Genomic DNA, 22,840 nt, shown 5'->3' on the forward strand with positions numbered 1-22,840 from the left:
GATCTTCCGTCCGACTCCTCCCTGATGACGTCCAACCCCGGAAGTTCCTGCGATTCCGTCAGGACAGGCTATCTTCACTGCCCCCGGTCTCGGCTACGCAAGTAAGTATGGAAACTCAGCTCCTTCCTCCTCCACCTCACCAGTGGGATTTTTATTTTTATAATTTTTTTTTTTTTTTTTTTTTTTACACAGGGCTGGGTTTTTAGGCATAGGCAACATAGTCACATGCCAAATTCTGAAGGTGTCCAAAAACTAGAATTCACCCTGCTGCTTTCCAAGGGGAGAGGAAGGATGGAACCCCTTATCTTAAGTCCTCTGCCTATGAGCACAGTCATCTTGCATCTGGCCCTGCATGGAAAGATATGGGGGCCTTATGCTGTAAAACTGAAGTGTACAGGTGCATTTTAGATATGAGACAACCACTTACTGCTTGGAGCATTAAGTATTCTGAATATTTGTTCCATCCTTGAAAATATGGTATTCAGATTGTCTCAAGTTAGGTGACTTTATGTAAGCCTGCCTTGGCAAAAAAAAGGGTCATCTTCAGAGGCTGCGGAACAATGACCCACTCGGTGCAGCCCCTGGTAAACCAAGCACAGAATCTATGAATTGGCTCTGCCTTGTCAATGTCCTTTTTAAAGATATGATCTCTAGAACTGAACACAATAGAGGATGAATTTTGGGGTATGCAACCCGTGTGGCCACACGGCACACTCTTCCCCATGTGGCCACACAGGTTGCCCCCCTCTCTCCTGCACTCTTCTATATGATGTCTGCAAGCAGAAGAGTCAAGAATGCTGTGCAGTAGGAAGGAGGCTTCTGTCTGGGGTGGTATGTAAAGGAAGGAAGGGAAGAAAAGGAGGATGCTGGATAGAAAAAGGGAGGAGAGGTCAGGCAGAGGAGATGCTGGTGCTGGGAAGAAGGTGGGGAGGGGACTTACTGTACCAGATCCCCTACTGAAGGAGGGAGTACTGTGCCAGAGCTGTAGCCAAGGGGAAAAAGGGTCACCAATTTCGTTTTTTGCACAGGGTGCCAGTTAGGCTAGAGCCAGTCCTGAACATAGCACTCAAGGTGAGGTCTCGCTAGAGACCTATAGAGAGGGAAGTAATATTATCTTTCTCTTTCTTTTAGTCATACTTCTTGTTACGCTCCCAAATAAATGAATATGCTATTTGCTTTATGAACTACTTTGTCACACTGATTGGCTATCTTGATCAGTAGATATGATGCACCCCCCTCCCCCCCAGTTGAAATGTATGGCCGTACACCAATATGGTGCTATCTGGTCAGAAGGAAAGCACCCCAGTGATATCACTGAGCATCATTCTTCCACCAGACAGTGTCACTTTTTGTCCACAGAAGAAGAAAGAAGACCATGGAAAGTCCTGGGCATCCTGGCTGGGCCTAGGCCCAAACTCTGTTGAAAGGACCCAGCCTTAGCTGGGCCCAGGCCTGGGCCTTGGCAGTGGTACCTGGCCTTGGGCTTGGCAGCAAGGCCTGGGCCTAGGTTTGGTAACGGTACCTGGCCTCGGGCCCATCCTAGATCCAATACTGGGGCCTGGTCTGATGCCGAATCCCATTGCCTGGGCTCAAACTGGCCTGGGTCCTTTCACTGAGGAAGGCACCCAAGTACCATCACTGAGGTGCATCCTTCTACCAGACAGTGTCATTTTTCATTAACAGAAGACCAAGGAAGGCCTGGTTCTAGGCCTTTGGCGATGGGATCAGCCTAGACTTGGGCTGGATCCTGGCCCTAGGCCTACATGACTAGACCTGGCCTGGTTCCAGGACCCGGGTCTTGGAAGTGGGATCTGACCTTGGACTGGGCCTCAGGATCCATGCCTAGTCTTGGCCTCTGTGATGAACCCCAACATCATGCTTAGATCCAGGTCCGGTCTCTGGCCTGAGCCCCAGCCTGTTTTTTGGTTTTTTTTCTCTTCAGCGAAGTCAATGGGACATTACCCTAAATATTACAAAGAAACACACTTTTTTTTTTTTCATTTTCAACAAATGACTGTTAATCTATGAAACAGATGAATGAACTGAACATATTTTGACCCTGCAATCCCTATGAGATGTGCAGGAAGAAAAGCGAACAGGTATGTGATGTCAGCATGAGATCACCTTTTACCACTCATAGAATGTAACTAGATATCAAACAATAGGAATGAAATTCCTACATAAGAGACATAGTATCATCCCCTTCTGAAGTCTATAGCTCCCCCAGCCCTGGAACAAGTTGCTCAAATTCTACTCTGCTTCTGCTTGGCAGACAGGCTGAGGCTATATATGATTCATCAGCTGTGAAATGGTCCACACAACACCCCTCCTTTGCCCAGTTACCTTGAACTTGGATAGGTGATGTCTGCACTGATAAAATGTGTAAACCAGACTACACCTGTGTTACTAGTGTGCTAGTGTATGAATGTGCATCCTTCTTTGAGCTGTGTCCTAACCACTTTTCTATTAGAAACTTAACTCCAGGGAGTGATCAGGTTGTGATTCTCAGTCTCATGTGGATGCCAGTTTATCAAAACTGGAAAAAGTGTCTTGAGTGTAGCATTTCAGACTACGGAGGATGATAAATCTACTCCCTCAAGGGAAGAAAAGGAGATAAACGGATATTAAAAGTTGGGTGGAGGCCAAGTAGCTTCATGCTTTTATATATTCATAGGGAGTAGTTACATAAACTCTGGTTTTCATCTGGTGACACGGTTTGAGACAGGATGCTGGGCTACATGTATCATTGTTCTGACCCAGCTTGGCCATTCTTATGGCCTTATGAGTGTTGAAAATAATGAGCAAAAGATTCTTCGAAGATGAGTAAGAAATCTTGGTGGCTTCTCGCCCATTTTGCACATCCATACTCTGACTCCCTAACAAAAAGCAGGACCTCTTACAGCTTGCCTCACTAAATAGAAGCCTGAAGAGAGAGCCAGAGACAAAGCATCAATCTATGACTTTTTATGAAGGACCTATTCAACAGTTGTCACGTGGAGCCTGCTCCGCCTCTGAGAGAAGGTTAAGAATGCTGGTACTACCCCACTTTTAGTGTTTATGATCCACAGAAACCAGGTTAAATCAGATTTATGTTTAACTTTAGTGTTCAGTTCTCAGGGATACTTTCAGAACAGTATGGACCCTAGTTTGCCCCAGGTATGATGCTGATGGCAAGGCTGCTTACTTTGTGGATGGATTTTTGTGTCTAGTAAGGAGCATGTTATTCAGAGAGACTTCTGGAAACTGAAGCACTAGAGTTGAGCACAGTAGGACCATGTCGTTTTGTTTTGGAGGTGGACATTGTTCAGACAGGCAGTGGCATCTCTTTCACATTGCATTCTCTTCTCTTTTCATTGGACACCTGATAATGCATCAGATTCTATGCTCTCGGTAACTGGACCCACTGAATTTTCCCACAAGGTACAAATCACTCTTCCGATCGAGGTTTCTACTATCAATGCAAGACCTTACTGATCCTGAGTCTTCCGTCATTCTGATGTCAGCTGTACTTCTCGCCGTAAAGACTGGTGTGAATATGGTGCCACTTAAGGATTGTGGCACTAAAGTTTTATGCATGCAGCAGAGGAAGACTGGTCCAGAGCCTCATTAACATCTTCTGGATCTGCTGGAGACATGAGTATCTTGCAACCCTACAGAGTTTCCACAGATGGAAGGCTAGCAGACCTGACTTCTGGGGAAAGTGGTTTTGTTCTACTCAGACAAGCTCAACAGAACGAATGGCCAATGGGGCCTGCTTGTAGATCCCTTTCCCAGTAGCTACAGAAAAGTCCATGAGAGCAAGATCAAAATAGCACAACAAGGCACAGTGAAAAGTTTCAGTAGGCCTAGCACTGAAACAGTGCTTCTCATGTCTGAACATATATGAACGCTATGGGCCATTGTATGTTACTGACTAGGGTCATCAACCAGCTGGTATCTGGCTGGTCTGTCTCTTTTTTTTTTTTTTTTTAAAGGGAGGCTGGCAGACCAGAAAACTGTCTAGAACGGAACTTCCCTGCTGCCCAGTATGCAGGGGAGGGGGAAGCAGTTAAAATACTAAAGAAAACACACAAAGAGGAGTACAATCTTTAAATTTGGCAAATGTAATCTACCACACTGCTTGTTAGGGATATACATTTGTTTCTAACGAATGCCAAAAATGCAACAAATTGAGGTCATTTTCGTTTGGTCTATATGGAACGAAATGAAAATAACCTCCTATAAAAATAACAGAATTTATGGGTTTTTGTATTTATGGCATTTTTCAAAACTCTGAGCTGGGGTCCGGGCCCCCCTCCACCCACTAAAATGTGCCAGGGAGCTGCCATTCCGGCCCCCATTTACTCTCTTCCTGGATCCTGGTGACAAAAGGGCAGGAGCATTGCTCAGTTCTCACCCAGGTCCTGGCACTTAAAAAAATAACAGCGTCGGACAGTAATGCCTTGGTCCTACTGCTGTCACCCACTCAGGGTTAACTATGGACAGTTGGAGGGTCTGCCAAGCATTGCCCAAACCTTACACTGAGTTCTGGCTTGCTTCTGGCCGGTTTCCCTGCTGCAAACTACCCAGTGATCTCACAGTTCTTAAAAATGTACCTACAGGCCAAATACAAAACACATACTGGGATCATTGATTAGGCCCTAATAGCTCATTTAACCGCTTTATATATGTTTGCATTTGATTTGGGTTTTTATTGCACACTGCTTAGTGATCCTGTTGGTTGGGTAGGTGGATTAGAAATATTTTAAATAAAATTGTTTTTCTCCTTTGCGTGAATGAAGTTCTAGTTTTGACTGTCCCATTGACTTATCTTAGATAATTCAGAGCTACAAATTCATGACGTCAATGTAGCAAAGACAGAACTGGCTCAGCCTGTTTGGTTGGAAACCCTGAAAGAGGGAGGAGGGCTGTGAATGGTACTTCTGTGCACGCATACTCTGCAGTGTGCATATGCTGTATTGGGGAAGTGCTGCATTTATGGGAATCCGTATGTAAGGGGTTTGGGGGATGTGTATGAGAGGATGGAGGAGGGAGCTGAAGAGTGCAGTCACCTGTGACCCACTAGGGCTGAAGACCTTGGATCATTCTCCCCAGTCGATACCTACTCTCTCTGGTCTGGGGTGACAGGAGGAAGCAGTGTACCAGCAGTGATTCAGGCTGTATCACCCTTTGCAGCTCAGGGCATGACTGACATGTTGAACTATGCAGCATACCATTACATGGAGTTGGGGAATGATAGAGGGTATTGAAGGGCATAGTGTGTGTGTGTGTGTGTGTGTGTGTGTGAGAGAGAGAGACTGTGTGTGCAAGAGGGAATTGCGGGGGGGGGGGGGGGGGGGGGGTGAGTATGAGAGAGAGTGGCATCAGGGTGGAGTGTGTCTTTGCATGTGAAAGAGAGAAAGCATTCAGGATGTGATTGGCCTTTAAGGGATTCTTTAAATAACAGAAATGGACCAATTTTATATAAAGTTTGTGAATTAAGTTATAGATTGGACAGCAGGGTTGAGAGAGAATATACATGGTTTTGGCTTTTTTTTTTTTTTTTTACCTCAAGAGTTGGTAATTCTGTCACGTGTCTCTGCTGCAGATCCCATTCTCACATTATTTGGATACAGTATTCTAGGAGAGGTCTCATCAATGGCCTGTACAGTGGCATGATCACTTCCTTCTTTTCTGCTGGTTATGCCTCTCCCTATCTATCCCTGCAGCCCTCTGGCTATCTCCTTGTCGCACTGTTACACTACCTGTATTTGGAGGGGCTGTGGGGAACATGGGTCATATGTTGAAGAGGTCAGTTACTGGTTGTAGAGAGGGGAAGACTGGACAGATTAGGCAGATTTTTGTCTTTCAAAAAAGTTGGCAACCCTGTTACTGATGTGCTTTTGAGTTTCATATAAAGTTAAAGAATTATGGTAGCTAATGATACCAGACAGGGAGTGGTTTGTTGTATAATAAGAGGTCCATATTCAGAAGCGTTTAGATGGGTAACTCAGAGGTTATCAGGCTAAATGAATATTTGGGCACTTAAATAACTTTAAGGCATTCCGAGGGAGTTTCAGGAAGAAGTTACGTTCGATGGCTAAGTTAGCCTGGTAACTTAACTGACTAAGTATGTTTGAGCTAAACAGCTGTCCTAAAGTTAGAAGGCTAACTTTGATAGTCAGCTATATTCAATAGTGCGGCTGCATGTTGGACCTCCTCATTTTTTTTTTTTTTTTGTACTGTCATCCTGTGTCTTGTAGTTGCATTGATTTAACTCATTTACCCTGGAAGGGCATGTAACCTTTACCCACAATCCAGCTCTCATGACCTAGTGCAGGGATGCAAACTCCAGTCCTTGAGGGCCGCAAACGGGCCAGGTTTTCAGGATATCCACAATGAATATGCATGAGAGAGATCTGCATGCACTACCTCCATTGGATGCAGATCTTTCTCATGCGTGCTCATTGTGGATATCCTAAAAACCTGGCCTGGTTGCGGCCCTCGAGGACTGGAGTTCGCCATCCCTGACCTAGTGGATCAATCTGACACTTTCTGAGTGGATATCATCTGCTTTCCATTTCCTGACTTTGGGGCTGACGCAATATAAAGGTTGCTCAGCCTAGTGCATAGGTTAACGAGCGGCTGGACACGCATTTTGGATGTGGTAGACTAACCCCCAGTGCAATAAAAGGGATCAGCGCGTCCAAAGAAAGACATGGCTGATGGCGCTCATTACGTGTAAATGCCATGTAGATGAGACTATTAGCTATTACCCTCCCTGATGCAAAAAATTGCTGTGCGCCCAACGCGCACTTCTTAGCCTGACCCGGAGCTGGCGTAAAGTCTTGCCACCTGACCAGGCTCAACTAAAATAAAAATTACTGCTTTTTGTGTGATTCCTCCTACTTAACATCATTGTGATACTTAAGTAGGAGGAACCACAGAAGGGCAGCATCATGATACAATAAAAAGGCCTGATGGGGGGGAGAGAGAGAATTTCTGGGCACACAATGTACAAGCTCCAGGCCGTGTATATTGTGCTGGTAAACTAATGGCCGTGGGATAAAGCAGACGCTCGTATCGACCGTCCATTTTCGTAACCCGCGTACAGCCACGGCTCCCGGGCGCCCGATGCCAAGGACCGCTAGGGATGCACAATTTATTCCTAGCATGTTCTTTTTAGCAAGGCAGCTCGTTTGATTGCATCGGGCGCCCAGGAGAGGTAGATGCACGGGCTCCCAGTCTGGACGCACGTTCTTGTGTGCACGATGTTGCATTGGCCCCTTGGACTGTATTCCTTTTCCCAGCTTTTCATTCTTAAGAGATCCCAGGGCACCCTCAAGGAAGTTTTTCTCTATCAGAAAAACCTCCGTTTTTTGGCAAAGGCTCTAAGCTAAGCTCATAACACGGTCTCACTGTTGTCTCCAAGACTCCTTTTATTAAAAAAAACAAAAAATCCTTTGCCTATTTACCTTGTGTTCAACTAAAGTAGTTATTAATTCCATTTCATCCTACAGTAATTTCTAAGTTTGTTCAATTGCTCTGTAATGTTTGGAAGCGAAGCGGGTCAATCTGCAGAGCTGAAGCTGAAAAGTTTAGCTTATCTGTCTAACTACACAGCAAACTAGCAATGAAGGCAGAAAAAAAGGCTTTTGCATGTTCTGAATAGTGTGTGGGGTAAAGCTGGTAAGTCATTGCTGCAGAGAAAAGTGAAACTTCCTGACCCCACCCTTGTTTGTGACTCCGTCTTTTCAGCCCTCTCCTTGGTAATTTGTGGCCTTTCGGCCTCTCCCTTAGTGACAGTGCCTTTCTTTGCTCGGAGATGGGATTAGATTCACTGCTACGTGCTGTGCACCAGCCGGAGAGGTTTGTCTGACTTGTGAGGACTTTGTCTCTCTTTTTTATATGAAGAATTGAAACCTATTGTGTAACTTTGTCTCAACTGGCCACCTCCCTAGCACACCCGCCTTTTTTGTGCATGGGTGTAATAACTTTTCTTAGGCACCCCCCATGGCTTCATGGCTGGGGTCGGCCTCTGCAGCTAGGCTGACTGTGTCCCACTCCCGGATAACATCTTTAGTGGTGATTTCTTCAGTCTTTCATTTACGTAACTAATTATTGCTTTGAATGCTTTATTACAGGCTTTCTGTAAAGGCTTCTGCTTTCCTTTTCCCCTTTTTGGTATTTTAAAGCTCCTCTTGATTGAACCACCTCAGGCAGTGTTTCTCAATCATTTTAGCTCATTTCCATTCCCTTTTTTTTCTGCTCTGTAATAGTTTTTTAGCCTCTTACCCCAAAAGTGGGTAAAATATTTGGCATTTTTAAAATTTGTAGTGCAAGGAGTTGCATCAAACCAAACATACTGTGCTTCTACCCAGGTTTGAGAGAACCACTGATGCAGGGTTGGCCTGTTATTTCTTAATTCTTCAGTTTGTTTCAAATTGTGTGTTTGCTACTGACCTTTCTTAAGTTTGGGCCAGTCTGCAGCACTGGAGGGGGAAAGCTTGCTATATTGTATATGTTGTGGGCTGGCCCAAAAGCAGCCAGTTTATGTACTAAAGCCGCCTGAGGCGAGGATGCTGGCAGCATTTTTGCTATCTCCAACCAAATCTGCAGACCACCTCCAGTAATTTGGAAGATCTGGCAAGGTTGCAAGGGGAAGCCACAATATCGAGCACAGAAGGCTAAATGGGACGGGTTGCTAACCTGTGGGGAGGGGGGAGGAGTGGTCTGATAATGCCACCCTCTCAAGATCTAACACGTTCTGGTTATGCTACGTTTTGGGTTATTCAGGCAGCCGTGCTGTCTTCTTTCTGCATATTTCTAGTTTACTTTAAGTGAGAGAAGGAGCAGTCCTCTTGCAGCAGGCAGATTAATCACTGGGACCCTGTTCTAGAGAAACTCTCTCTGTAGAGATTAACTAGAAACAAACAGGCCGATATGGTAAGAATCGTGGGAGAGCGGGCGCTCCGTGCTGTGTGCCTGCTCTCCCGACGCACGCCCAGCCACCTCTAAGGGGTCGCGCTAATAAGGAGGCAATAGGGACAATAGCGCGTCCCTAGGGCCTCCTTATTAGCAAAGAGGTGGCTGTCAGCGGGTCCCGACAACCAGTGCTCAGTTTTACCGGTGTCTGTTTCCGAACGCGCTGACATCCACGGGTTAGGAAAATGAAAGCCGGTAAAATTGAGCGTCACATTTTTCCTAACCTGCTGACTGGCAGGCTGATTTTTTTTATTTTTTATTTTTAATTTTTTGGTTCCTCAGACTTAATATTGCTAGGATATTAAGGCGGAGAGTGTACAGAAAAGCAGTATCTTGGCCGCACATTTTACTTTCAGTATCCAGGGCGACTAATAGCCTCATCAACATGCATTTGCATGTGATAAGCACTATTAGTTTTTTTTGGGGGGGGGTTGGCCACACGTTTTCGATGTGCTGTTACCCCTTACAGTATAAGGGGTAATAGATGCGTTTCAGAAACAAGCAGCCAATCGGCCTGAAAGTCAATAGTGCTCATCACATGCAAATGCATGTCGATGAGGCTATTAGTCGCCCAATCGGCCTGAAAGTCAATAGCCCCTCTTCCTATCTGTTAGGGTACTCAGACCACCTAAGGGGTTACTTGAAGATATTTTCTTACTCATGAGTTCCATGTATTGAGGTGTTTAAATGCTTTATATGTATAATGTGTGCCGGGTCCAGATTTTATCACATTTCTCTTCTAGCACTCTTGTCAAAAAGGTGCTTTTCAAACAATGTTTTTCTTTTGTTTTACTTTTTCTGGCTTACCTGTATATGAAAACGCTTTCCCAGTCCTGATCTGCTCCAGCTCACTCTGCTGCTTCCGCCACCCCCAGCCACTTCCCTGGCTCTAATCTGTAACGACAACCAATAATTTTGCCTTGCATCTATCTCTCAGATGCTGTGAAGTTTGTACAATTTTTTTTCATGAATAGTTATGCACCATGATAAAATTGGGATCCTAATGTGTTTGGCTGGAATGATCTTAGCATCTTACCCTGCAGACAGAGCACTAAAATACTGTGCTCTCTGTCCTCATAAGGAGAAAATTACTTTATTAAATTATGTGATCTGAGACTTGGCATATGCCAAAAAAAACCCTCTGGTTACAGTTGGCGGTGCTAGAAGAGATCTGGCAGGGGAGCTAGTTTTTGGGCTGTGCACCCAGATGAGTTTTAGAACTACAGAGAGAGAGAGGATTGTTGTCCTCTGAGCAGTTCAGGCACCTTTTTCAAGCTGCTGAGACTGAAATTCTCCTGTAAGCAAAACCATGTGAGAGGGTGGAGCCTGTCTGCATCAACAGAAATGTGATGAGTATTAGATTAGAAAGCAAAGAAAATATTGACAGAAAAGGATGGCTTGCTCCACCCAGTCTGTCCAGGTTTGCCTGCTTGCTGTGCTGTCATGGGTCTTCCACGATCTGGGGTCTTCTCCCTCCTTCCAGCACAGAGATCCCTTTTGTGTATCGTTCCTATGTGTTCCGCCTCCTCCTACCTCTGCTGGTAGTCTGTACCAGGTGAAATACTCTGAATGTAATAGGTGGGTTTGGTTTTACTCTCCTGTGCACTGAATCCTTGGTACCGCTGTGACCATTTTTTAGCTTTCGGATCTTCTGATTAACTCTCTCCAATCTAGACAGACTGCACAAAAAAAGGCATCAAAACGTTACACACATGCAATGCAAAAAAAATCCAAAGGGATCTTAGGAAACAAAATCTCTAGTACATAGTTTCCCAAACCTATTGTGGTGATTATGCAGCCTTTTCAGGACACCCACGTAAGCAAGGGATAAATCTGCATATATTGGGCTTCCAGTAGCAAGAGGATGCTAGACTGTTTCTCACCGACCAGCCAGCGCTGCATCTCTGCTGCTTCTGCTCCAGTAGTTTCACTCCAGTTGGCAATAAAGGAAGAAATGTTTTGAAATGGAGAAAAGTGCTGCATTTCCACCTTCTGTGCTCCTCTCCTGGTATCTCTCTTTCTTGGACATTCATGCTAAATGCCGTTGTGCTCCAATGACTTAACCCTTTCATGTGCCTTGTTTCCCCCCCCCCCCCCCCCCCCCCCCCAGGCGACCGACCCCCTATAGCCAGAGCTGGCTTGGATGTGAAGGTGCAGCCCCAGAAGGTTGTGACTCTGAGCGGCATTGAAAGCTGGGACGATAAAGGGATTGAGAAGTACGATTGGGAGCTGATCAGTGGTGACCCATCTGTGGTGACAAACGTAAGTGGTCGGAAGGCTGTATGTAACTCGTGTGCTGCTCTTGGTGCCCGGGGAGCAGGGCGGAGGGCACTTCCCATCACCACCGTTCTCCGACTGCGTAATCCATGTTTACATTTAAGAACGCTTATCACGGGGGAGGGGAAAGCAGCAAAGTTGTTTTTTCTATTCCTAGAAGTACAGAAGAAACTGGATTATGAACCTGTTAATCCACTTTTATTAATATTAAAGACTTCATCTTAAGGGGGTAGGGCAGCATTTTGACAGAACTAGGGCTATTGCTCCTCCGGGGAAAGCCTCAGTACAGCATTGTGCGTGACCTTAAGGATGTCTCTTAAAGCTGACTGGAAATATTTCATTGAAAACGTGTAACTGAATATTTAAGATCTAGCTGGCACTTGTTAAATTCAATGGAGGATTTTTTTTTTCTCACTGGTGGTCAGGACACTGTCTTCTCAGCCTCACATCCAACACCCTTCCCTTCCCCGTCACTGTTCTCTCTTTTTTTTTTTTTTTTCCCCCTCCTCCTCCTAGCTCTGCAACAGTGACTGTGCTAGCTGAAGTGCTGTGCAGCCCAGGTTGCTTCCTGCTTTGACGTCCAGCCTCATCCTACCAGCCCAAGGTTGCTGGATGTCACATGCACAAGTCTGTCTCCTGGCATGTGAATGCACAGTGATGGCCACCCCTGGCCTCGACAAATGCAACCTAGTGCGTATTATATGCAGAGAAACCTGGTGCAAAATTGATTCACTTTTTGGTAAATTTCAATGCCAAAAAGGCTTTTGATAGAGTAGATTGGATCTTTATATTTGAAGCCTTTAGACCAGGGCTTCCCATACCTGTCCTGGGAACCCCACAGCCAGTTGGGTTTTCAGGATATCCACCATGAATATGCATGAGATACATTTGCATACCATGGGGATGCAGTATATGCAAACTGATCTCATGCATAGTCGTTGTGGATATCCTGAAAACCCGACTGGCTGTGGGGTCCCCAGGACAGGTTTGGGAAGCCCTGCCTTTAGACCTTAAAGTATTTTAGGATAGTTTTAGGAAGTAGTGCAGACTCTGTATTACAATCCAGGTGCATCAATCTTAGTCAATAATTGAGTCGGGGTCCTGCCAGGCATGCCCCCTCTCTCCTCTACTATTCCACCTGTCACTAGATCCCTTGCTTAAAAAGATTAAGGAGAATAATGAAATTAAAAGTAAACCAATGGGGGAATATACAGTTTAAGATCACAGCCTTTGCAGATTATACTACTTCAGGTTTCAAATCCAAGGGTATCATCGGATAAGGCCTTACAAGATATTGACCATTATGGGATGCTAGCAGCAGGGTGGACCTTAGGAGGGTGTGGGGCCCAGGGCAAATCAACCACAGCAGGTCCCTGGAAGGCTGAAATTATTATAGTGTTGGGCTATCTATTCACCCCCCTAGCTATCAGCATTAAAGGTAAAAATTTAGATAAATTGGAGGCTTTGCCACGTGAGTGCTGCAGTTAAGAATATGTGGGACAGTGAGTTTCTTTTTAAAACGGGCTGATGAATCCTGGAAGTACTTGGGAATAAGACTCATACGAGACCTTACCAAATTATATAAGACATTTCTAAATACTGTTGGCAGCAATGAAAGCATTTCTGCATAACTGTGGATTTGCCTTATTTCTTTGTTAGTGTATCTCTTTCGTATGATACTTCTAAATGGATCTGTATTTTCAGTTTGCTGCTACCAAGTGTATTTGAATTTAGATTTTGATAAAATTGGGAATGTACTGAGGGAGGTCTCTCCGGAGAGAGCGGAAAGCCGTATAGAGCCCTGACTAGGTTAATGCGGCCATGGAAGTACAGTGGGTCAGGCTTGCCAGATTTGAAATTATATTGCTTAGTGGCCAGAGTGCGCCATGTAAGCGCTTGGTTGAGTACCTGTTCTGCACTGCTGGTGATGCAGGCATCGTTGGCATGCCCTTTTGAACTTGAGATACATTTCTTCATGTTCTCTTTTAATCTAAAGGAGCATATATTAAGTCTGATAAGGAAAATGGAGAGGTTCTGTTTACAGTTGAAGCTCAATTATAAAATATCATTTTACTTTCCAGTTAAAGGTGCTCATGACTTTATTTTTTTTCCCCCTGGAAAATCAATATAAAAGTTTTGAGACTTGGGGAGCTAAAGGAGTGGAACTAATTTCTCATGTAATAGGTAGAGATGGGCAATTGTTTAAACATTTTCAGGAGATCATGCAGCTTAGGCATAGGTCAGAGATTTTTATGGATGCCTCCAGCTCAGATATCATATTCATCCCTTAGACATGTAGAGGTTTGAATACAGACAATAGGGAGGTATCCAACTTTAGAAAATCCAGAAAGGCACATGACTTCATTCTGTTGCTGCAACAGTCTGAGGTGGAGTAGGATTACAACACTTTTTTTTTTTTTTTTTTACAGAAATGGAAACGGTTTGGAAATACAGTTGAGTGTAGAGCAGTTTGCAGCGTGCTTTAAGAAAATCAGTGCAATCGCAGGTAACGTATCGTTGGGAGAAACTCAACATACGTTCCTGATGTGAAATTTCACAAAAACTACTTTTGCCAAAAATGATGCAGTCTGATACATACATTAAATGTAACCAAGAAATTGGCACTTTAGGTTATGCCTTCTGGTTGTGCGATGTTAATAGATTCTGGAGTAACAAGAGCTTGTTTCAGCAGAAATGATTCTTCTTGATGAGATGTTCTCATTCTTCCTGGCAATATTAATAGAAATGATTAATGAAAGCTTTTCTGTTGGCTAAATCTATTCTTTGCTGGAGGACTCCTGAAGGCTCCCTCTTTAACATAGTAGAGGACCTTTTTACATAATTTGTGACTGGTGGAAAGAAGAGTACTTCTCCAAAACACCCAGGATTTTTTGCTTGTAGGGGATGTGTGTAATACAGCTGTTACTGCACCAATCAAAATAATCTGATTTAAATTATTTCTAGCTATTGCAATGGAAGAGACATCAAGGAATGACAGATGGAATATAAAGTTTGTAACCTAAACTATATTGTATTGCTGAAGAGTTATGTTTGCTGATCATCATTTTTTTTTTAATTCTTTTTTTTTCAATGATTACATCATGAAACCACTTACAAATATGTATCACAGTATAAAGCAATTTTTTTACATACCTAAAACAAAGTATTATTTATTGTAATACATACAACATAACTGGGGGAGAATATTATCATATTTACTATAAGAAATTAATATCTATCATCTTTAATGCTCAGTAATCTCTGCTGGATTGTTGCACCACCTTCTGCTGCTAGATATTATAAACACCTTCCTGTTCGGATTCTTTTAAGCTGCTTCAGTCAGATCTTTTTGGTCTTAAAAGAAAATTAAGGAAGATTATAGTCACACATTTGGCCAGGCCAAATGGCACCCTGATGACTGGATTTTCAGATGACACTACTTGGAGTTGTTCCACTAAATGATGATGACAGAAGCTGTAAAACTTCAAATCATCTACAAATAGTCAGCATGATGTTATCTGTGGATCATTAGTGTCCTAGAATTAATGCTAAATCCATAACCCAAGGAGTTGTACTGAATCTATTGAGTACTCCCAGACCAAGCAGGAGTGGTGACAAGGCATTTCTCTGAGAGATTCCTCGCTGGGTCTTGATGTTAGGAATGACACATTGTCCACCTCTTGAAAACTAGATGGTATAGTCTGCCAACTTTTTTTTTTTTTTTTTTTGTTGTAAACTTGAGCAATCCAGGGTTTATACATTTCAAGAAATGTATTATCCAAGAGTGTAGGATACTGTCAATCTAAACTAGTCTTAGGTTTTCAGCCTTTCGTACTGCTGGCCATGACGGCTTTATTCAGCATCAACTGGTCCTTGGTTCCATCTGCTTCTCTTTGTTGCCCTTCTGTTTTGTGGTTAACATCTACGTGATTGTGTATTCTGTCTGCATCTATTACAGTGAGCAGCTTGTAGATTGTAGGTAGACGCATTATTGATTAGTAATTTTTGGGAGGGGAAGTGTTCTTCCTTCTGTTGGCCATTGTACTATCTGTTCTGGCTGTCTGAGCAATTGATTTTTGTGGGTTGCCAGGTGTTGCTAGAGGGATGATAGATATTTGAACCCTGGATACAGGGTCGGGGCTCTTTTTAACCTGGTTTCTGGCTCTTTTATTGTTACTTCAGGCCACTCCATAGTTTTAATGTTTGCCTTTTCCATATTCTCCTGCATGCTAGCCAGCCATTCTGCCTCCCTGTTACACTCCTATAAGATCATCGTCGCATGAATTTCTCCAGAACTCATTGGTTTAGCTGTATTAATGTTCTTTCCCAGTTCCTGGTAGAATTTCTCTGTGTTCTGTCTAAACGTTTGTTCTTATTCCTGTGCCTCTCATTTCAGTTTTCTTCATATCTGTGCTTCTGCTGATGTGTTTAACTTGTTGTTGGAGTTTATAAATGTAAGGTCTTCTCTTAGTGCAGCATGTTTCAACTTGAAGCGTTGAACGTTTCTCATTCTTTTCGAAGTACTCATTTAGCAGTGACACTTCTGCACGCAGTGATTTAGTTTTTTTTCCTTTTATACATCTTTTCAGAGGAGGCGTTAGTCTCCTCTTTGTTCTGATCTTGTGCCCTTGTTGGTGGTAGAACTCTCTCACCAGGGACTTTCGCTGCACAATATTGCATCACATTTTTATTTCTGTGATACCAATAGATGCAGGCTATGGCCTTGTATATATTAACTCTGATGCCCAAAGTAAAAAAAAATTACTTATCTTAGGTGGTAATTCCCTCTCCTAGACCCCAGCATGAATATCCATTTCCACAGAGGCCGTGAGCTCAATCACTAACTCCGCTATTTCCTCACTGTGCTTCTTGGTCTATCTTGGGATTCATCAAGGTATTTTCCCATAAACACAGAATGGGTGAAAAGCCTTAGGGGCCGATGCAATACAGCGCTCAGATGGACGCGGGTTAAATAGGCGCTAATTCACCCCCTAATGCATTAGGGGGCTTAGCGCCTGTTTAACGCGCATCTGACGCGGAGTGAATAAGTAACGCTCATCACATGCAATTGCATGTATATGAGGCTATTACTCATTCACGCCAAATGCAAAAAGATAAATGTGCATCTCAGGCGCACATGTATCGCTCCGATATTAACACCTGCCTGGAGCAGGCTTTAATAGCTGAGCGCATTGAAAAGTAGTACAGAAAAGCAGAAAAAACTGCTTTTCTGTATTTTTTTTTTTTTTTTTTTAAAGTGAAAAAAAAAAAAATCTCAGCAGACCGCCGGTAAACTTGGCATCTGTTTTCATTACTGGCAGACAGGCAGGTTATGAAAACCAAGGCCGATTTTACTGGCGTCTGTCTTCATAACCGGCAGCCGCGGCGGGTTGCGTTAGCAAGGAGGCGCTAAGGTCGCGCAAGCAACCCTAGCACTTCCTTGTTGGCGCGACCCTCTAATTTGAGTATTGCATGGCGCCCCCCTTGCGGGCACCATGCGTGCGTTAGGAAAGTGGGGGCTGACTTTTCAGCGCTCGCTTTCCGCGCTTTATATTGCATCGGCCTGTTAGTGAATCAGACACTTGCGCTGCTTCTGTCCTCGTGTGCTGTACCATTACCTCCAATTGCTCTGGTTGCCTGACTCCTCTTCTGGTGCTCCTTGGCTGCTCTGGCACACATCCTCTAGCACATATCTTCCAAGATCCTCTTTCTATATCAGCTCTAAAAGGTTCACTTAAACATGCTTTTTCTTTAATCTTTCTTGTTGAAGATCTTTAATTGGGGTCATTTGATTTTTAGCAGCTTTCTTTGCATATTTTTCTCCTTCTTCCAGTTTTTGGCATGCTCTTGTGAATCAATAATTTTTTTTTTAATTGTAGAGTTCATGGCATAAAAATAGCAGTATATGGTCTCCTTTTCATCATCAGGGATCCATGTAACACTTTTTTTTTTTTTTTCTTCATTAAAATGTGTGATCTGTCAACTGCTACAGTGGGTCCATGAAGAGTCACTGTGGCCTATAACTGCATCAGAGGTGTCATCCTCATCTGAAGGATCTGCACTATCGCTCCCACCATCATTAGCTCTAGTGCTGAAGCCAAGGCTGGCTGACGTGTGGCCAGTACAAAAATTATTTTTCTTTCCTGTCATAATCTAGTAGGAGAGCTCACCTTTGAGATTTAGTCTAGGTGTTAGACGAGGTCTCCACGTGAAAGTACTCAGCAAAACCTGGTGAAAGAAATTACTCCAATGTGCAGGGTTCCAAATGTATACATGACCAGCCCAAATACGAACCCTGTTTTGATTTAAAAATGATTCCTTTTGGGGGGGGGGATTTTAATTTAATTTTTTTTATCATGTGACCCTTTTTTTTTTTTCCCCCCTTAAACCATTTTACAATGACTCTGTGTGGTTTACTGTTTCCAGAGACACCTCAAATATGTGTAAAGCTACTGGAAGCAGAGTGCCAGCGCTCCACACTGCAGCTGTGGTGGCGGAAATGCCCCAGAACTTTTACATGGCCACTGGATTGAGAGAAACCAGGGGTTTTCGACTCGCTAGCGTTACCCCTTGTTCAGTAAGGGGCCAAAAATGCGCGTCCAACCCCCCCGAACCTAATAGCGCCTGCAACATGCAAATGCATGTTGATGGCCCTATTAGGTATTCCCGTGAGATTCAGAAAACAAAATGTGCAGCCAATCCACACATTTTACTTTCAGAAATTAACGCCTGCCCAAAGGTAGGCGCTAATTTCTTCAGGCACCGGGAAAGTACACAGAAAAGCAGTAAAAACTGCTTTTCTGTGCACCCTCCGACTTAATATCATGGCGATATTAAGTCGGAGGTCCTGAAAGTTACCAAAAGTATATTAAAAAAAAAAAATAAAAATTGAAGGTGTCTCGCGGGTCGAAAACCAGATGCTCAATTTTGCCGACGTCCTGTTTCCAAACCCATGGCTGTCAGCGGGCTCGAGAACAGACGCTGGCAAAATTGAGCGTCGGCTGTCAAACCCGCTGACAGCCGCCACCTCCTTTTAGCTGTTTTTACCGCCGGGCGTAATTTGCGTTCTGAATCCCGTGCAAGGAGAGCGGGCATTCATCCGCTCTCCCATGGACTTTACTGGGGGGAGAGGAAGGTGCTGCTTCGTGTTTCACTGCTGCAGCATGCGGGTGACAGTGACTGCCCTCTTTTCAGCAGGTCTTGATCCCCCACAGCCATGCGAGTTCTTCTACTTGCTACAAATATATATCTGTGTCTAGGATATGCTGGACTGATTGCCCTCCACTAAGTGCTCCTAACTATGCAATCTGATAAAGATCCAAAACTTAATTTTTCATAATGGACCACTGCATTAATAAAGTCCATAGTGAGCAAGAGTGAGTGGATTGACCTTATTCATAATTAATCTTCCTGGATGTTTTACCCCAAATTTCATGCAATTGTACTTAATCTCTGTTTGCAATTACTCCAATCAGTTTCTTCATGTCTGCTACATATCCAGATACAGTCAAAGCACTCTCACATAGTATAGATAACTAGAAGCTCCATTCTGGATGAGTTATTAATTCTTCTTTGGGCCTTATTAGGAGTGCTCAGCTAAAGGAGCTAATGCAAAGTACATAAATAAGAGGGTTAGCTTCATGATCAAATGGAAGCAAGCATTTTGACACTTTGGCGAGCGTGTAGACTAGACCCTGTCGGGTCTAGTCCACACGCTCACCAAAGTGTGAGCATGCTCCAATCACCCAAGCCATTCCAAAATAAAAACTGCGGTGGAGGTGACTGGAACATGCCACTGAAAGGAATTCGTGTTCCATTGGCACAGAGACGATCCTCCCTGCCACCTTCCCCAGGAGGATGCTCCAGTGCCACTTCTTTCTGTCACTTGTTTTATTCCCTCTTGTTTCACTGTACAGTTTCTCTGAGGCCTTGCTGTATTTGTATATAAAACCTAATTCCTTGCACTGACTAGAATCTGTGTTATGCTTAGTGCATTAAGTCTTTACATAAATTACACACTTGGGTACTGCTTCCATTTTGAAGTCTTTTTCTCTAATTTTTTTTTCTAGCGGTTTTTTTTTTTCTTTTTCTCAAAACTGTCCTGCCATTTTGAATATGCCGAGTCATTTGTTGTGTCGTTATAACACAGTCCTCACCTGCTTTGTTTTCTCAACTGTGGCTCTACTCTGCCCTCTTCCTGCCCTAGGGCACTTGTACTACCTCTCCAGCTCTGCTTTGCCCTTCTTTTAAACATTTTGCAGCTGTCTGCAGTCTCTCAGTAGTGATGGGCGTTCTGCAGGTCCCCTTAAATTACCTTTTGCCCTGTGTTCTTTGGGCTGTGTGGTGGCATCCTGGTGTTAATGAGCTCCATGTAATATTTAGCATGTTCAGGTGGCACTTTGGGGCCAGTTCGATGGCTCAGGTAGTAAGTCTCCAATTCAATCCCGGCATTGGGTCTTCCACTTCTCGGAAGTCATGATCTTTGCCTAAGAGTGACACCTAGTGGCCGGATTCGGGGCCCATGATTGCATGCCTCCCAGCACAGGACCATCACCTCAACGACTGGACTAAACATAATTTGAGAGGGGAAAAAAATCCCTGAGAAATTGTGAAAGAAGGCTCACGGTGCCAGGATCCCAGTACTGGAAGCCCAAAGGAACAGGCGGAAATTGCAGGGTCATTAAAAAAAAAAAAAAAAAAAAAAAAAAAAAAAAAAGACAGACACTTTAGTGAAAGTAGCTGTGGTGGAAGGCAAGACCTTGGGGGTGGGGTTTTCAGGCAAGATAACATCACTTAATGGCATCGGCTCATGAATCAAAACATATAGTAACTTGTGGGGCGGGGGGGGGGGGGGAGGATTATCATTAAACTGAGCAGATGTCATCTAACGATGGCAATCAAATTTGAATTTTGCAAAGGCTTTACTTCCACAGATCCACATTAAACCAGTCAAAGTTGTACTCCTTTCTGGTACTACTGGTGTTCAAAAAGCTCCTCTCCCAGCCGAAATGATTCACTTCTGACTGTGGAACTCCCCAGTCTGGTGATTCTACATATTTAGCATTTTATGGTACCTGAGCTCTGCTGCTTAATCATGGTTAATTTTGATAGGGTGAATAAGTTTTGAAACTTATGAAGACATTTTACTTCCCTCTTGATCCTTGTCCTCCATATTTTACTTCCCTCTTGATCCTTGTCCTCCATATTTGAAAAAAGCTGTCATAACTCCAGTTTCGAAACATGGTAAGATGGATCCCAGGGATTGTGCCAGTTTTATAGGCCAGTATCAAACCTTCCTTTTTGTAGCTAAAGTTTTGGGAAAAAAAAAAATAGCTACAGCTCAGATTGCCGATTTTTTGTTTAGAAGAAACTGAAACATTTGATGTAGCTCACATAGGATTTCGAAGGAACTGTAGTACAGAGACCACCGTGCTGGAGCAAGTATTACCTAGTTTGGGTGTTGGGGGAAACTACTTGAGAGGATTTAACATAACCAATCTAGTGTCTTCAGTTTAGTGGAACATGCCACTTTTGTTACATTCGGGCTGATACAGTAACTGTTAGCCCGCGTTTGGCTGCACGTTTTCGATGTGCTATTGTTACCCCTTATAAATTAAGGGGTAATAGCGCATAAAACGTGTGGCTGATAATAGGACTAGGGAGAACTTCCTGAAGTTAGCAAGTAGCTCATTTAAAACAAATTGATAACTTCTTTTTTTACTCAGTGCATAGTTAAGCTCTGAAATTCAGTGCTAGAGGATGCGGTTATGGCTGTTAGTGTAACTGGATTTTAAAAAAGGTTTGGATAAGTTCCTAGAGGAAAAAAATCCATAAACTACTTTTTATTAATAAGCAATAGTAACTTGAGATCTGTTTAATGTTTGGGTACTTGCCAGGTTCTTATGGCCTGGATTGGCCACTGTTGGAAACAGGATGCTGGGCTTGATGGACCCTTGGTCTGACTCAGTATGGCAAGTCTTATCTTTATGTATCTTATTGAGCAGATTGGAATAGCTGGATCTGTTATGGCTTGGTTCAGGTCCTACCTTTCTCAGCACACCCAAGAGGTGTGTGTAAATAAAGAAGCATCTGCATGGTTTCTTGTTGTGACCGGGAGTTCCTCAAGGCTCAGCCCTCTCTTTTGCATTGTTCAACATTTACCTTACTCCTCTTTGCCGTTTATCTAATCTGGAGGTATATTATAAGCTTTATGTGAATAATGTACAATTTTTGTTTTCACGCTCAAATCAACATGGGAATTCTCCACTCAGTTTGCATCACTATGTCCGCCCTCTGTGACTGGCTAAGACGTAACAGATTGTTCCTTATTGTGGACAAAACAGAAATCTTAATACTTTCACATCATCAGATTAATAGCATCCCTTCACACTTCTTTTCTGATGGTGTTGTTAATATCAAAATCTCAGACAGGTATGGAATCTAGGTGTCATTCTTGGTGCAACTCTCTCTGAGACTGCACCCCAAAGCAGTTGTAAAACTCTTTCTTTCATGAAACTGCATGCTACGTCATCTTTTTGTTCTTTTCTTAACTCTGAAGACTTTTTTGCATAGTGTTTCAGTCACTGATTTTTCTCTGGCATGGACTATTACAGCACCCTTTACATTGGTATTCCTGCATGTGTTCTAAAATCACCACAGATCATTCAAAATGCTGCTGCATGTCTCCTAACAGGCATAAAGATGAGAACACATCACATCGATTTTGTTATCTTTCCATTGGCTTCCCATCCACTAAGGATACATTATAAACTTGCTGTCACTATCCACACCTTTATTAAATAATGTCAAAACTCCTTGGTTCCTCTCTGTACTAAAAATATACTCTGTCCAGTAATCTCCGGTTGGCTACTCAATTTACTAGATGTTCTTTCTTCTACAGTCTATGTCCATTATTATTATTTTTTTTTTTACAATTTTTATGATTGTTCAGGGTGGGTTACAAAGCCACAAACACAATCTGGAGGGTGTGGGATATAAATAATTTTAAATAAAATACCCAGGGAGGTCTTTAATATATGTGGATGACTTCAGCCGGTGGCACCTTTTTGGACATAATTAGCAAGATGTTATGAGACAGTTAAGTGTATGTGTGCGGAGTGGGATTGGTTAAGTCAGTGGTTTAGTATTTAATACTAAAAAGACGTATCTTTCTACTGCCTTCCTTACTTATAACTATTTTGAGAGTAGAAGGGTTTTCTGTGATGGCAGTTGATGAGGTGAAATCTTCGGGAGTTGAGTATGGAGGAACAAGTTAGTCAGGTTCCTTGGTGTGCCTGCTAGAACCTTAATGGTTAAAGCCGTTTAAGCCATTTCCTAGCGTGTAGCCAGATGGACCCAGGACCAGTGGGTTATATGCTCTTCTGCTAGCAGATGGGAGACTGAATCGGATTTCAAAACTGACGTCACCCTAGATATACCCGTGCAGTGACCTCAGTTCTTCAGTATCTCTCCGTCTCCTAGCAGATGCGGACACCATCCCACACACTAGAACGATGTTAAGAATTACAGGAAAGAAGAAACATTTTTTGCCTTAAAGAAAATTTGAGCCCTGCTCTCCTGCGGTGATACCTAAGGGTCC

General features: G+C 43.3%; 1 protein-coding gene across 2 annotated transcripts in view; it reads left to right on the forward strand.

Annotated features, from left to right (window-relative positions):
- Positions 1-22,840, forward strand: part of SPINT1 (serine peptidase inhibitor, Kunitz type 1) — a 76,853-nt gene that overhangs the window by 22,630 nt on the left and 31,383 nt on the right. For both annotated transcript variants that reach the window (XM_029598588.1, XM_029598587.1), the window contains exon 2: positions 11,075-11,226. In XM_029598588.1, the coding sequence (XP_029454448.1) occupies positions 11,075-11,226 (152 nt within the window). The remainder of the gene's footprint in view (positions 1-11,074; positions 11,227-22,840) is intronic.

This window comes from Rhinatrema bivittatum, chromosome 4 (genome assembly GCF_901001135.1).
Source record: "Rhinatrema bivittatum chromosome 4, aRhiBiv1.1, whole genome shotgun sequence".
Classification (NCBI taxonomy): domain Eukaryota; kingdom Metazoa; phylum Chordata; class Amphibia; order Gymnophiona; family Rhinatrematidae; genus Rhinatrema; species Rhinatrema bivittatum.